Source organism: Oncorhynchus nerka, linkage group LG6 (genome assembly GCF_034236695.1).
Source record: "Oncorhynchus nerka isolate Pitt River linkage group LG6, Oner_Uvic_2.0, whole genome shotgun sequence".
NCBI classification, from domain to species: Eukaryota; Metazoa; Chordata; class Actinopteri; order Salmoniformes; family Salmonidae; genus Oncorhynchus; species Oncorhynchus nerka.
In genome coordinates this window covers 63,922,264-63,937,830 of record NC_088401.1, presented here as the reverse complement: position 1 = coordinate 63,937,830, position 15,567 = coordinate 63,922,264, and the positions used below count along the sequence as shown (strand labels likewise).

At 42.4% G+C, this 15,567-nt stretch overlaps 1 protein-coding gene across 5 annotated transcripts in view; it reads left to right on the top strand.

The window, feature by feature from the left end:
- Positions 1–2,299: 2,299 nt before the first annotated feature.
- Positions 2,300–15,567, top strand: part of LOC115130834 (LIM and calponin homology domains-containing protein 1-like) — a 139,170-nt gene continuing 125,902 nt past the window's right edge. For 3 of the 5 annotated variants that reach the window (XM_065019787.1, XM_065019788.1, XM_029662346.2), the window contains exon 1: positions 2,300–2,829. In XM_065019787.1, coding sequence (XP_064875859.1) covers positions 2,728–2,829 — 102 coding nt within the window. In that variant the 5' untranslated portion in view covers positions 2,300–2,727. The remainder of the gene's footprint in view (positions 2,830–15,567) is intronic. The other 2 variants (XM_065019791.1, XM_065019789.1) reach the window with 1 other exon arrangement.

Genomic DNA, 15,567 nt, shown 5'->3' with positions numbered 1-15,567 from the left:
CTGGTATTTATTTATTTTGCTCCTTTGCACCCCAGTATCTCTACCTGCACATTCATCTTCTGCCAATCTACCATTCCAGTGTTTAATTGTTATATTGTAATTACTTCACCACCATGGCCTATTTATTTCCTTAACTTACCTCGTTTGCACTCACTGTATATAGACTTTTTATTTTATTTTGTTCTACTGTATTATTGACTGTATGTTTTGTTTATTCCATGTGTAACTCTGTGTTGTTGTATGTGTCGAATTGCTACGCTTTATCTTGGCCAGGTCGCAGTTGCAAATGAGAACTTGTTCTCAACTAGCCTACCTGGTTAAATAAAGGTGAAATTTAAAAATACATTAAAAAAATTAATGTCGTCGTTCAGCTACGACTCTGTGAAATATTAGATATTACAGTTTTTAATGTCCCGTTGGTAGGATATACATGCTTGTAGTTTGTCCACTATATTATCCAGCGATTGTACGTTGGCCAATAGGACATATGGCAAAGGCAGATTAGCCACTTGTCGCCCGATCCTCACAAGGCACCCCGATCTCCTTCCCGAAACCTCTGTCTCTTTCTCCTGCGAATGACGGGGATGAGGACCTGTTTGTGTGTCTGGAGTAAATTCCTCTCGCCAACTCATTAAAGAAAAATTCTTCGTCCAGTTCAAGGTGAGTAATCGCTGTTCTGATGTCCATAAGCACTTTTCAGTCATAAGAGACATTATGTATAAAATAAGCAGCAACATTATGTTCAAAATAAGTTACAAATAAGGTGAAAAAACAAACAAAATAGCACGGTTGGTTTAGAGACAATAAAACGGCCGCCATCCCCTCTGGTACCATCTTCTGTGTGTGTGTGTGTTTATGTGTGTGTGCATGCGTGTGTAAGCAAAAATAAATGTTGGAATCACCCTACTTGAAGATTAGCTGAACGGCAATGCCATCCTTCTTTCTTTCATGTTGGCAAAACAGTCTATGGCTCTGTCATACAGTACACTTTTAGTTTTTGTTGTCATAGGCTATCTAGCTAAATTGCTTGCTAGCCTAACTTCCTTGCATGGGCAACAATGAACCAGCTAAATTAGCTAGCTAGTTAACGTGAGCCTAAAAGGCCTAGGCTACATCTAGACTACATATTGAACTTCAAACCTCCCAGGCCAGTGGCACAACATATTAATCAGAATCGCCGTCATAATCATTGGCCTATACTGAGAATGAAGTCAATACCACATGTCCAAATCCCCATCTTCATCCATGGCTTAGGAAAAAGCCGATTTAGCGAGCTAGCTACTGCATGACATCAACACAAGCGGACCAAATACTAAAATTATGTTTTGCTTAGGATGTGATTTGATTGGTGTGATGCCAAATCCAAACTGGTTTCCATTGGGGGGTGTTTTGCTACACCAGGACAACCCACCGTTGAGCTCAGTTCATTCTTTAATATTTTTTTAATTAAGGGAAGCCAAATGCTTGCTGGCATCAATCAGTCAAACGCTACAGCCGCAACATGTCATACTCTTTTGGTCCAGACAGCATCAGATACATGGGCTACACGTACTGAGAGGGGTGCTGTTTCCCTCGCTTGGATGATTTCTCCGGTGAGATTTAGCCACTTGCGAATTTACAGAAAATTCTTAAATCACACAGAGAGAGAAGAAATACATGTTTTTATTTATTTATTTATTTAGTCAAATATTTGGGGAAGCTTGGCTTGCCTTGGCATCCATGAATACACGCCACGGATTTAAAAAAAAAATTCTCAGCAGTTTAGATGGTACAATGATTCTCTATGCTATACTTGCTTGTTTTGTCACATAAACTGAAATTAGGCCAACCATTAGAATTTTAGCAACCAGGAAATGGAGGAGTGAATTCTGCATAGTGCATCCTTAAATCGCTGCAGTTGCTCCTCACCAACTGCACCATGCAGCATCACCTGCATTGTGGGAGGGACTATTTGTCAACCAATCATTAGGAGGGTAAAAGAAGGGACTTAAACGGGAACCAGCTTTGCTGTTATTCTAAAAGCTGCAGGGAACACAAATAAAAGTGATATTTGAGACCTTTTAATTGTGACCAATTAATTGTACAGACGTTATGTTTTCAGTTTGTAACTGTGTGATATGAGGGTATAGAAAAGTTTATTTTGACATCTTTAAATATTTTTTTAAATAAAAATAGCAGCCATGTTGACACTGACATGTTCATCTGAGCCTTGCAGTGTCCGTCTTTCGGCTATTACAGATGCACCTCCCCCAACTTCACTCGCCTAATTTCTACAGTCGGCTTCGTTAGGCGTACTGCTCGAACACACCCAATGATAATTCTCTTCACTGCTCTGTGTTGCTGCTGTCGGGAAACTGGGTGTGTGATCCGGAGTGGCTGATGGAATTGCTTGCTGTCTTTGCATTGGCTGACCGCACAGCAGCACTGCTCCGTGTATTTTTAGCCATCGATGCAATTCATATTGCGGTGCGAGCGAGGTGACTCGGTCCATAGTCCCAGTAGGCTACGGGAGTTACAGGGGGTAGCTGCAAGTGCAGTGCTTGGGGTTTGCGACATAGACCGAAGGAGAGTGGGGGAGACTGGCTACACAGCAAGTCAAGTAAAGATAAATAAACGGCATTATCGGGTTTTCACGGTCAGGTGCTGAGGCTGTAGCCTGAGGATTTCCAATAGCCTACATTTGTAGATTTATTGTTGGTCTATTTTTAATACTGAGCAGCTTTGCAAATGGCAAGTCCCGCTGCAGATAGAGGACTACCACACCAGCGACATCCCCTCTCCGAATCGGCCTCGGAGCCCGCGTTTCTAGAAGCGCAGAAATGGATTGAGGTGAGTCACTGTCCTTATCAAACTCCTACGGGCACGCTATTAGACTGCAAAATGACCAAATATGCCTACAAACTTGTAATTTGCCTAAAAGTCTAAAGCCCCGTCACGTTATCATATTATCATGTCACAAAGGCACAGTAAACCATGCTAAGCGGTTTTATTGCCTAGTCACCTGTTGAATAAGTGACGCAAATTCGTCTTCTCAATTGCCCTACGAACAGTAGCCTCCGCTGTGGAGCTGGGTGCGCGTTTGGTTGAAAACAAAGAATGCATCATCTGGAATGGATCTTTTTTTGTTTGCCTCATCGCGAGCTTGTCGGACAATAATCGCACAAACGGGTTTTTGTTCTGTGAGAATTGAAATCACGGCATTCACTGGCCGCGTTGCACTTGGCTTTGTTAGACTGTGATTAGCTGTTACATTGTTCTATTCAACACAATGTTTTAGGTTGTTGTGATGTGAAACTAAGCTTGGTAAACTAGGCCTACGTGAAATAACTGAGGCATTAGTGTCTATTCTGGACACGTATTTTAAAAACTGTAGATAACGTTTAAAGCCTGTTATCCCTTTCACCCTTTCAACCTTTAACCCCCACAGACATGTACTTTATCACAAGTTTGTGTACTTTATCACCATATGTATTGTTTTGAGCTTACACGATTATCGTTGTAGCATGTTAATATAATAATATATATATATATATACACATTTTTATGTATGGGTAGTCAACCTAGTTTAAAGCAACCATTACTGGCCCTGTCTCCTTTGCCTGATAATGAGCCACACAGTTGAATGCGAGAAACAGTTGGACAGATTGTTCTCTGTCCTCTCAAGGGGACTGCTCACCTTACCCACATATACCTGGTGTATGTCACTGGGTACCCTTGGGGGCATTGAGAGTTGATACAGATCACCGGTTTTGAAGGAAACAAACAAGGGCCAAGCCCATTATTATCAGGTAAATTAAGAAGGCTTAATTTCTAGGCTTAATTTCTCAGCCAATGGTATATTTCTTAGCCGTTTCCGAGTGTTAGGCCTTGGATTGCTCTGACAGTAACACTGTACATTACAGTATACTTGATGGAACACAGTTCCAACCAATGTATTAACTGTTTATTGCAGATTTATAAACCTTTATCAACCTCATTGCTTGATTTTTGCTCTGACATGCACTGTCAACTGTGGGACTGTATATAGACCGGTGTGCTTTTCCAAATCATGTCCAATCAATTTAATTTACCACAGGTGGACTCCAAGTTGTATAAACATCTCAAGGATGAAACGGGATGCACCTGAGCTCAATTTCGAGTCTCATAGCAAAGGTTCTGAATACTTATGTAACTAAGGTATTTCTGTTGTTTTAATTTGTAATACATATGCAAAAATGTCTGAACCAGTTTTCACTTTGTCATTATGGGGTATTGCGTTTAGATTGCTGAGAAAAATGTTTTGTTTAATATATTTTAGAATAAGGCAGTAACATAACAAAATGTGAAAAAAGTCGAGGGGTCGGAATACTTCCGGAAGGCACTGTACATGCAATTTTCACGTGTTCCACCACAAACTGTCATTAACAAATCTCACAATTATCAGACACCTCAAGCTACCAGCTACTATCTAATCAACACAGCATTGACATGATCTCACCCCTGGTTAGCCACTATTGGCTTAAAAAGCCAAACCTAACACAATATCTGCAAGTAAATTTCCAGCAATATTGTTCCTGTCTGTATGTGTGGTGCGCATGTTTGTCTATCACTCGGTGTGTAGCCAGTTGTGATAACCTTCTTGCGGCTTGACAGAAATACTTTCCCCAAAACCTTCTCAATTAAATGTTAACTGCAAATCAAATCAAATATTATTGGTGACATACACGTGTCTAGCAAATGTTATTGCGGGTGTAGCGAAATGCTTGTGCTTCTAGTTCCGACAGTGCAGCAATATCTAACGAGTAATATCTAACAGTTTCACAACATATACCAAAAAACACACAAATCTAAGTAAAGGAATGGAATTAAGATATATGGACGAGCAATGTCAGAGTGGAATAGAATATAGTATATACATATGAGATGTAAACATTAAAGTGACCAATGATTTCAAGTCTGTGTATATAGGCTATTTAACAATCTGAAGCTGTTTCTCAGTCTCTCGGTCCCAGCTTTGATGCACCTGTACTGAACTCGCCTTCTGGATGATAGCTGGGTGAACAGGCAGTGGCTCAGGTGGTTGTTGTCCTTGATGGTCTTTTTGGCCTTCCTGTGACATTTGGTGCTGTAGGTGTCCTGGAGAGCACTGCGGTTGTGGGAGGTGCAGTTGCCATACCAGGTGGTGATACAGGAGGCTCTCAATTGTGCATCTGTAAAAGTTTGTGGGTATTATGTGACAAGCCAAATTTCTTCAGCCTCCTAAGGTTGAAGAGGCGCTGTTGCACCTTCTTCACCACACTGTCTGTGTGGGTGGACCATTTCAGTGATGTGTATGCCGAAGAACTTAAAACTTTCCACCTTCTCCACTGCTGTCCCATCGATGTGGATAGGGGGATGCTCCCTCTCCTGTTTCCTGAAGTCCACTAATTTCCTTTGTTTTGTTGACATTGAGTGAGAGGTTATTTTCCTGGCACCACACTCCCAGATCCCTCACCTCCTCCCTGTAGGCTGTCTCATCATTGGTAGTCAAGCCTACTACTGTTGTGTCGTCTGCAAACTTGATGATTGAGTTGGTGTGCTTAGCCACGCAGTCATGGGTGAACAGGGAGACACTAACAAAGAAACTGATTTCCATGCACCCTTGTGGAGCCCCAGTGTTGAGGATCAGCGAAGGTGGTGTTTGAGGTGTTTCCCACCACCTGGGGGCGGCCCATCAGGAAGTCCAGGACCCAATTGCACAGGGCGGGGTTCAGACCCGTGGCCTCAAGCTTAATGATGAGCTTGGAGGATACTATGGTTTTGAATGCTGAGCTATAGTCAATGAACAGCATTCTTACATAGTTATTCCTCTTGTACAGATGGGTTAGGGCAGTGTGCAGTGTGATGGCGATTGCATCGTCTGTGGACCCATTGGAGCGGTAAGCAAATTGGAGTGGGTCTAGGGTGTCAGGTAGGGTGGAGGTGATATGATCCTTGACTAGTCTCTCAAAGCACTTCATGATGACAGAAGTTAGTGCTACGGGGCGATAGTCATATAGTTCAGTTACTTTTTCATTATTGGGTACATGAACAGTGGTGTCCATCTTGAAGCATGTGGGGACAGCAGACTGGGATAGGGAGAGATTGAATATGTCCGTAAACACACCAGCCAGCTGGTCTGCGCATGTTCTGAGGACGTGGCTAGGAATGCCGTCTGGCCCAGCAGCCTTGCGAGGGTTAACATGTTCAAATGTCTTTCTCACGTCGGCCACGGAGAAGGAGATCCCACAGTCCTTTTTTAGCGGGCCGCGTCAGTGGCACTGTTGTCCGCAAAGAACATGTTTTGCTTGTCCAGGTGCAAGACGTCGGTGTCCGCGACGTAGCTGGTTATCCTTTTGTAGTCCGTGATTGTGTGTAGACCCTGCCACATACATTTCGTATCTGAGCCGTTGAATTGCGACTCCACTGTCTCTATACTGACGTTTTGCCTGTTTGACTTGCAGAGTGAATGACTACACTGTTTGTATTCTGCCATATTCCAAGTCACCTTGCCATGGTTAAATGCGTTGGTTTGCGCTTTCAGTTTTGCCCGAATGCTGCCATTTAGCCACGGTTTCTGAGTAGGGAAGGTTTTAAAAGTCAGTGGGTACAATATCTTCTGTACGCTTTCGGATAAAGTCAGTAATCATCTCAGGGTATTCGTCAATATTATTCTCGGAAGCTGCCCGGAAAATATCCCTGTCCTAGTGATCAAAACAATCTTAGTGTGGATTCCGATTGTTCAGACCAGCATTGAATAGTCTTTAGCACAGGTACTTCCTGTTTGAGTTTCTGCCTATAGGAAGGGAGGATCAAAATGGAGTCGTGGTCAGATTTTCAGAAAGGAGGGCTTGGGAGGGCCTTGTATGCATCCCGGTAGTTGGAGTAACAGTGGTCGAGTGTTTTAGCAGCACGAGTACTACAGTTGATATGCTGATAGAATTTAGGCAGCCTTTTCCTCAAATTTGCTTTGTTTAAATCCCCAGCTACAATGAATGCAGCCTGAGGATATATGGTTCCTTGAGGGCCGTCATGGTATCGGCTTGAGGGGGGATATACACAGCTGTGACTATAACCGAAGAAAATTACCTTAGGAGATAATACGGTCTGCATTTTGAGGTATTCTAGGTTGGGTGAACAAAAGGACTTGAGTTCCTGTATGTTATCACAATTACACCATGAGTTGTTAATCATGAAACATACACCCCTGCCCTTCTTCTTCCCGGAGAGATGTTTATTCCTGTCGGCAAGATGAACTGAGAATCCAGGTGGCAGGACAGACTCCAACAGTATATCCTTAGAGAGCCATGTTTCTGTGAAACAGAGTATATTACAATCCCTGATGTCTCTCTGGGAAGAATAGTTCAGTTACCATGTACCTCTCCTTGTTTTGGGTTGGCCTCTTGAATCAGTTCAATTGCCCTGGGTGGTGCGAACAAAGGATCCCCGCTTCGGGAAAGTCGTATTCCTGGTCATAATGCTGGTAGTGCTGGTGAGTTACCGCCGCTCTGATGTCCAATAGTTCTTTCCGGCTGTATATAATAACACAACATTTTCTGTGCTAACAATGTAAGAAATAATACATAAAAAAACAAAGTACTGCAAAGTTTCCTAAGAGCTAGAAGCGAGGCAGCCCTCTGTCTGCGCCAAAGTTGCCTTACCTGGCAGAAGTTTATCATGAGTAAGTACATCATTTGTATCTATTATGTTATTTGCGAACTTAGCTTTGAAATGAGCAGCAGCAGTACAGAACCATTGCTAGACCGGCACATTAGAAGCATATTCCTAAATTGTTAGATGCGCAATTCAAGTAAATGTTTATGTATGTTCAGTGTGAAATAAAAGTTACATCATTTTTAAAAAGTAAAAAAAAGGGGTAATTAAATTCTGCCCTTTATTTTTTTTTTCATTTTCACCCAGACCTAAAATAAAATTTCTTCTGATATGATTTCAACATTGCATGGACTCAGAACATCCAATGTTGTCTCTATATGAACAATCATAATTTTACGAGTGAAAACAAAAAATCTATAGCCAAAAAAAGTATAACTGAGAACATAATTTGGGAAAATATAAAACAGAATTTGGGGAGAAAAAATTACAGATTTTGTAGGGCCTCCGTAGTTACCATTATTTTACCATATATGTTGACAGAACCTAGTGCAGTACTTTCTCTTATACATTAATGACCTGGGAAAGAATTGCAGGGGAGAGGAGAAGAGAAGATTTTGCCTATTTGAAAGTTAGAAAAACATGAGTAGCTCGCCACGTTACATTTTTTAAAAGTAGCTCTCATGCTAGAAATGGTTGGAAATCCCTGTTCTAAACTAAATCAAATAACATTTTATTTGTCACATGCTTCGTAAACAACAGTTATAGACTAACAGCGAAATGCTTACTTAAGGGTCATTTTCCAACAATGCAGAGTTAAAGATAAAATAAAAATAGTGTCATGAGGAATACATTCACAGTGGATAACAAATAATAATAAAGAGTAAAAATAACATGGCTATATACAGGGAGTACCAGTACTGAGTCGATGTGCAGAAGTATGAGGTAATAACATGGCTATATACAGGGAGTACCAGTACTGAGTCGATGTGCAGAAGTATGAGGTAATAACATGGCTATATACAGGGAGTACCAGTACTGAGTCGATGTGCAGGGGTACGATGTAATTGAGGTAGCTATGTACATATAGGTAGGGGTAAAGTGACAAGGCAACAGGATAGATAATAGACGGAGCAGTAGCAGCAGCGTATGGGGAGCAGTAGCAGCCGCAGCGTGTGGTGTGTGTGTGTGTGGCTTGAGTATATGTGTCTGTGTTGGGGTGTATGGAAGTGTGTCGGTAGAGACCAGTGTGTGTGCATAGAGTTAGTGCAAGAGTTAGTTTAAAAAGTGTCAATGCTGGTAGTCTGGGTAGCCATTTGATTAGCTTCCTCTGACACTGCCTGGTATAGAAGTCCTGGATGGATGGGAGCTCGGCCCCAGTGATGTACTGGGCTGTACTCACCACCGTCTGAAGCACCTTGCGGTCGAGTGCTTTGCACTTTCTGTACTAAGCAGTGATGCAGCCAGTCAAGATGCTCTCAATGGTGCAGCTGTAGAACTTTTTGAGGATCTGAGGGCCTATGACAAATCCTTTCAGTTTCCTGTGGGGCCCTCTTTACAACTGTGTGTGGGTGTGTGTGGACGATGTTAATTCTTTAGTGATGTGGACACTAGATGTCGACCGATTATGATTTTTCAACGCCGATACCGATTATTGGAAGACCAAAAAGGCCGATACCGATTAATCGGCCGACTTTTATTTATTTATTTGTAATAATGACAATGACAACAATACTGAATGAACACTTATTTTAACTTAATATAAAACATGAATGAAATCAATTTATCCTCAAATAAATAATGAAACATGTTCAATTTGGTTTAAATAATGCAAAAACAAAGTGTTGGAGAAGAAAGTAATGTGCCAATATGCAATATGTGCCATGTAAAAATGTGTGCCGTGTAAAATATGTGCCATGTAAAAAAGCTCATGTTTATGTTCCTTGCTCAGAACATATGAAAGTTGGTGGTTCCTTTTAACATGAGACTTCAATATTCCAAGGTAAGAGGTTTTAGGTTGTAGTTAATATAGTGACTATTTCTATACCATTTGTATTTCATATACCTTTGACTATTGGATGTTCTTATAGGCACTATAGTATTGCCAGTGTAACAGTATAGCTTCCGTCCCTCTCCTCGCCCCTACCTGGGCTCAAACCAGGAACACATCGACAACAGCCACACTCGAGGCAGCGTTACCCATCGCTTCACAAAAGCCGCGGCCCTTGCAGCGCAACTACTCCAAATCTAAAAGCGAGCGACGTTTGAAACGGTATTAGCGCACACCCAGCTAACTAGCTAGCCATTTCACAATGGTTACACCAGCCATTAGGCTGATAGGCTTGAAGTCATAAACAGTGCTGTGCTTGCGAAGAGCTGCTGGCAAAACGCACGAAAGTTCTGTTTGAATGAATGATTACGGGCCTGCTGCTGCTCAGTCAGACTGCTCTATCAAATCAGACTTAATTATAACATAATAACACACAGAAATACGAGCCTTTGGTCATTAATATGGTCAAATCCGGAAACTATCATTTCGAAAACAAAACGTCTATTTCAGTGAAATATGGAACCGTTTGGTATTTTATCTAACGGGTGGCATCCCTAAGTCTAAATATTCTTGTTACATTGCACAACCTTCAATGTTATGTCATAATTACGTAAAATTCTGGCAAATTAGTTCGCAATGAGCCAGTCAGCCAAAACTGTTGTATATACCCAGACTCTGCGTGCAATGAACGCAAGAGAAATGACACAATTTCACCTGGTTAATATTGCCTGCTAAACTGTATTAGAAGTTATAACTAGTGATTATGATTGTTTTTTACAAGATAAGTTTAATGCTAGCTAGCAATTTACCTTGGCTTCTACTGCATTCGCGTAACAGGCAGGCTCCTCGTGGAGTGCAATGGTTAGAGCGTTGGACTAGTTAACTGTACGGTTGCAAAATTGGGTCCCCTGAGCTGACAAGGTGAAAATCTGTCGTTCTGCCCCTGAACAAGGCAGTTAAACCACCATTCCTAGGCCGTTATTGAAAATAAGAATGAGTTCTTTAACTGACTTGCCTAGTTAAATAAAGGTTTAAAAAAAAAAAAAATAATCGGAAATCGGCATCCAAAAATACCGATTTCCGATTATGAAAACTTGAAATTGGCCATAATTAATCGGCCATTCCGATTAATCGGTGGACCTCTAGTGGACACTAAGGAACTCTCGACCCGCTCCACTACAGCCCCATCGATGGGAATGGGGTCGTGCTTGTCCCTCCATTTCCTGTAGTCCACGATCAGCTCCTTTCTCTTGATGATGTTGAGGGAGAGGTTGTTGTCCTGGCACCACACAGCCAGGTCTCTGAGCTCGCCGTCGGTAATCAGTCCTACCACCGATGTGTGGTCAGCAAACTTGATGATGGTGTTGGAGTCATTTACAGACACTCAGTCATGGGTGAACAGGGAGTGCATGAGGGGACAAAGCACACAACCCTGAGGGGCCCCAGTGTTGATGATCAACATGACGGATGTGTTGTTGACTACCCTCACCGCCTACCCTCACCATGGCCCGTCAGGAAGTCCAGGATCCAGTTGCAGAGGAAGGTGTTCAGACCCAAGATCCTGAGCTTGGAGGGGACTATGGTGTTAAATGCTGAGCAGTAGTCAATGAACAGCATTTTTACATAAGTATTCCTTTTGTCCAGGTGGGTGAGGGCAGTGTGGATTGCGTCATCTGTGGATCTGTTGGGGCGGTGTGCAAATTTGGAGTAGGTCCAGGGTTTCTGGGATGATGGTGTTGATGTGAGCCATGACCAGTCTTTCAAAGCATTTAATGGCTATCAATGTGATTGCTATGGGGCTATAGTCATTTAGGCAGTTAATTTAGTTCGATAGTCATTTAGGGGTTCTTGGGCATGGGGACTATGGTGGTCTGCTTGAAACAAGTTGGAATTACAAACTGGTTCAGGGATAGGTTGAAAATGTCAGTGAAGACACTTGCCAGCTGGTTACCGCATGCTCTGAATACATGTCCTGGTATTCCGTCAGGCTCCGCGGCCTTGCGAATGTTAACCTGTTTAACAGTCTTACTCACATTGGCTACAGAGAGCAAGATCACAAACTCGGCCAGAACAGCTGGTGCTCTCATGCATGGTTCAGGGTTGCTTGCCTCAAAGCGGACTTAGAAGGCATTTAGCTCGTCTGGTAGGCCCTTGTCGCTGGGCAGCTCACGGCTGGGTCTCCCTTTATAGGCCCTGCCACTCTCTTGAGCGTCAAAGCCGGCGTAGTAGGATTCGTTCTTAGTCCTGTATTGACACCTTGTCTGTTTGATGGCTCGTGGGAGGTTATTTATTGTAAGAGTCCGGATTAGTGTCCCGCTTCTTGAAAGCGGCAGCTCTTCATCTCAGTGCGGATGTTGCCTGTAATACATGGGTTCTGGTTGGGGTATGTACGTACAGTCTTTGTGGGGACGATGTTGTCAAGGCACTTATTAATGAAGCCAGTGACTGATGTGGTAAACTCCTCAATGTAATTGGATGAATCCCGGGAACATAACCTATAGCTTAGCATCCGCTTCATTGGACCACTTCAGTATTGACCGCATCATTGGTACTTTCGGTTCGAGTTTTTGTTTGCAAGCAGGAGGATAGAGTTATTATCTGATGTGCCAAAGGGAGGGTGAGGGAGGGCCTTGTATTTGTTTCTGTATGTGGAATAAAGGTTATCTAGAGCGTTTTGTCACTGATGCACAGGTGACATGCTGGTAAAAATGAGAAAATGGATTTAAGTTTCCATGCATTAAAATCACCAGCCATGAGAAATGCTGCCTCTGAATTTGTGTTTTCTTATGGCCTTATGCAGATCATTGAGTGCGGTCTTAGTGCCAGCATCGGTTTGTGGCGGTAAATAGACAGCTACGAAAAATAGTGTAGTCTGCAGCTTATCATGACGTATTCTAACTCCGACATGTAAAAACCTGAGACTTCCTTAACATTAGAGATCGGACACCAGCTGTTGTTAACAAAGAGAACCCCCCCCCTCCTCCCTTCGTCTTACCCGAGTCTGCCGTCCAGTCTTGGCGATGCATAGAAAAACCAGCAAGATGTTTATCCATGTCGTCGTTAAGCCACGACTCAGAGAAACATAGGATATTACAGTTTCAGGTCCCGTTGATAGGGTAGTCTCGAACGGAGCTCATCCAGTTTTTTTCCCAGTGATTGCATGTTCGCGAATAGAACACAGGGCAATGGTGGTCTATTTGTTCTCCGACGTAGTCTCGTCAGGGTGCCGGTTCACTTGCCTCTTTTTCGCTGCCGCTTCCTCTTTCGAGTCTCGGGGACTAGGGCCTGGTCTGGAGAAAGCAGTACAAGGTTACTGATTGCTGTTGTGATATCCAGAAGCTGTTTCTGGTTGTAGGAAATGATGGCAGAGACATTATGTCAAATAAAAATTCAGATCAGTGTAAAAAAAAAGCAAACAAATTTAGCAGAATTGGTCAGGAGCCCATAAGATTGCTGCTATCCACTGCAGTGCCATCCTCATCTTTCACTATTTAAGGAGTATACCTTAATTCAACGTGTTAACACTCTGATTGTAGCCTATCAATTGCCCATTTTTGCTCAATAAGATATACAGCGGTTTTGAACTGAAATTGACTGCAGTTTCCTTTCTGCCAGCACCTTGTCAGGGACACTGGTAATGATAGTGTTAAGTATACTCTTTCAGACAGACAGCTCTTTGATGAGGGTATAAACAATTGTTGTGCTGATTTAACTATAGTCACAGGGTTTTTCCCAACCAATGACTATGTTGGTCAACCATTTGACACCTCCCACTGAATGCTGGAATGAAATCACTCATCTCAAGGTTGCTCAAATGAAAACACCTAACTTTCCACAAAGTAGATAAGGGAATGAAATGCTGATATGATTATATATTTTTTGTCAACATATTTCAGTTGACTTTAGACAAACATCAATATTAAATTGAGTTCGATTGACATGAATTGAATCACACAATGTTACAAGTACACATCAAGCAAATTAGAGAGGGTTCAGGTATACTGGGTGGAAATGTTTGGATATTTCTTCCCTCTTGAATAACCATACTTTTTTCTTGCTCAGTGCTTTGTTTTGACATTTCTCTTTTATCCCTTCTCTCACTCAGCATGGGCATGTTGTGTTACCTTCTGCAACAATACTGTGAGTGTGTTCTATTGTGAAAGGCTGAAATGGAATGTGACATTTAAAAAATTATTTCGATTGAACCTTTATTTAACTAGGTAAGTCAGTTAAAAACAAATTCTTATTTACAATGACGGCTTACCCCGATCAAACCTGGTCGACGCTGGGCCAATTGTGTGCTGGCCCAGTGGACTCCCAAACACAGCCGGATGTGATACAGCCTGGTTTCAAACCAGGGACTGTAGTGATGCCTCTTGCAATGAGAGGCAGTGCCTTAGACCGCTGTGCCACTTGGGAGCCCTGATATCATCCACTTTTCATTGGGTGATACCATTCAGAAGATATCACTGTTTGTAATAGGCAAATATTCTGAGAGCGTTGATACAGTGGGGTTGTTATTATAGCCTGTGTTGATAATGAACATTTGATTTACTAACTTAATTAAACTCTGATTTCTGAAAATAAGTCACCACGCAGCTCCACTCATACACTATTTAATAATTGATCAATTTATCAGGAAATCTGAGGAATTACACTAATTGTTCCGTGTTTGGGTTCACTGTTGGTCGATGAACATGGAGATGATTCTTAACAATGGAGGGGAAAGGTTCCCCCAATTGTCTTCTTAATTTGATCCATGGTTTTAAATGAATGAAAAGTGCAGCGCAACAATCACCATGCCCATCCCTTCTAGTCTATCTGCATACAGTCGTGACCGAAAGTTTTGAGAATGACACAAATATTAATTTCCACAAAGTTTGCTGCTTCATTGTCTTTAGATATTTTTGTCAGATGTTACTATGGAATACTGAAGTATTTCATATGTGTAAAAGGCTCTCATTGACAATTACGTTAAGTTGATGCAAAGACTCAATATTTGCAGTGTTGACCCTTCTTTTTCAAGACCTCTGCAATCCCCCCTGGCATGCTGTCAATTAACTACTGGGTCACATCCTAACTGATGGCAGCCCATTCTTGCATAATCAATGCTTGGAGTTTGTCAGAATTTGTGGGTTTTTGTTTGTCCACCCGCCTCTTAAGGATTGACCACAAGTTCTCAATGGGATTAAGGTCTGGGGAGTTTCCTGGCCATGGACCCAAAATATCGATGTTTTGTTCCCCGAGCCACCTACTTATCACTTTTGCCTTATGGCAAGGTGCTCCATCATGCTGGAAAAGGCATTGTTCATCACCAAACTGTTCCTGGATGGTGGGGAGAAGTTGCTCTCGGGGGATGTTGGTACCATTCTTTATTCATGGCTGTGTTCTTAGGCAAAGATGTGAGTGAACCCACTCCCTTGGCTGAGAAGCTACCCCACACATGAATGGTCTCAGGATGCTTTACTGTTGGCATGACACAGGACTGATGGTAGTGTTCACCTTGTCTTCTCCGGACAAGCTTTTTTCCAGATGCCCCAAACAATCGGAAAGGGAAAATTACTTTATCCCAGTCCTCAGCAGTCCAATCCCTGTACCTTTTGCAGAATATCAGTCTGGCCCTGTTGTTTTTCCTGGAGAGAAGTGGCTTTTTTTCTGCCCTTCTTGACACCGGGCCATCCTCCGAAGGTCTTCGCCTCACTGTGCTTGCAGATGCACTCACACCTGCCTGCTGCCATTCCTGAGCAAGCTCTGTACTGCTGGTGCCCCTATTCTAAAACTGTTTGAATGATGTCTGTGAGTATAATAGAACTCATATGGCAGGCAAAAACCTGAGAAGAAATCCAACCAGGAAGTGGGAAATCCCAGGTTTGTAGTTTTTCAACTTTTTGCCTATCGAATATAGTGTC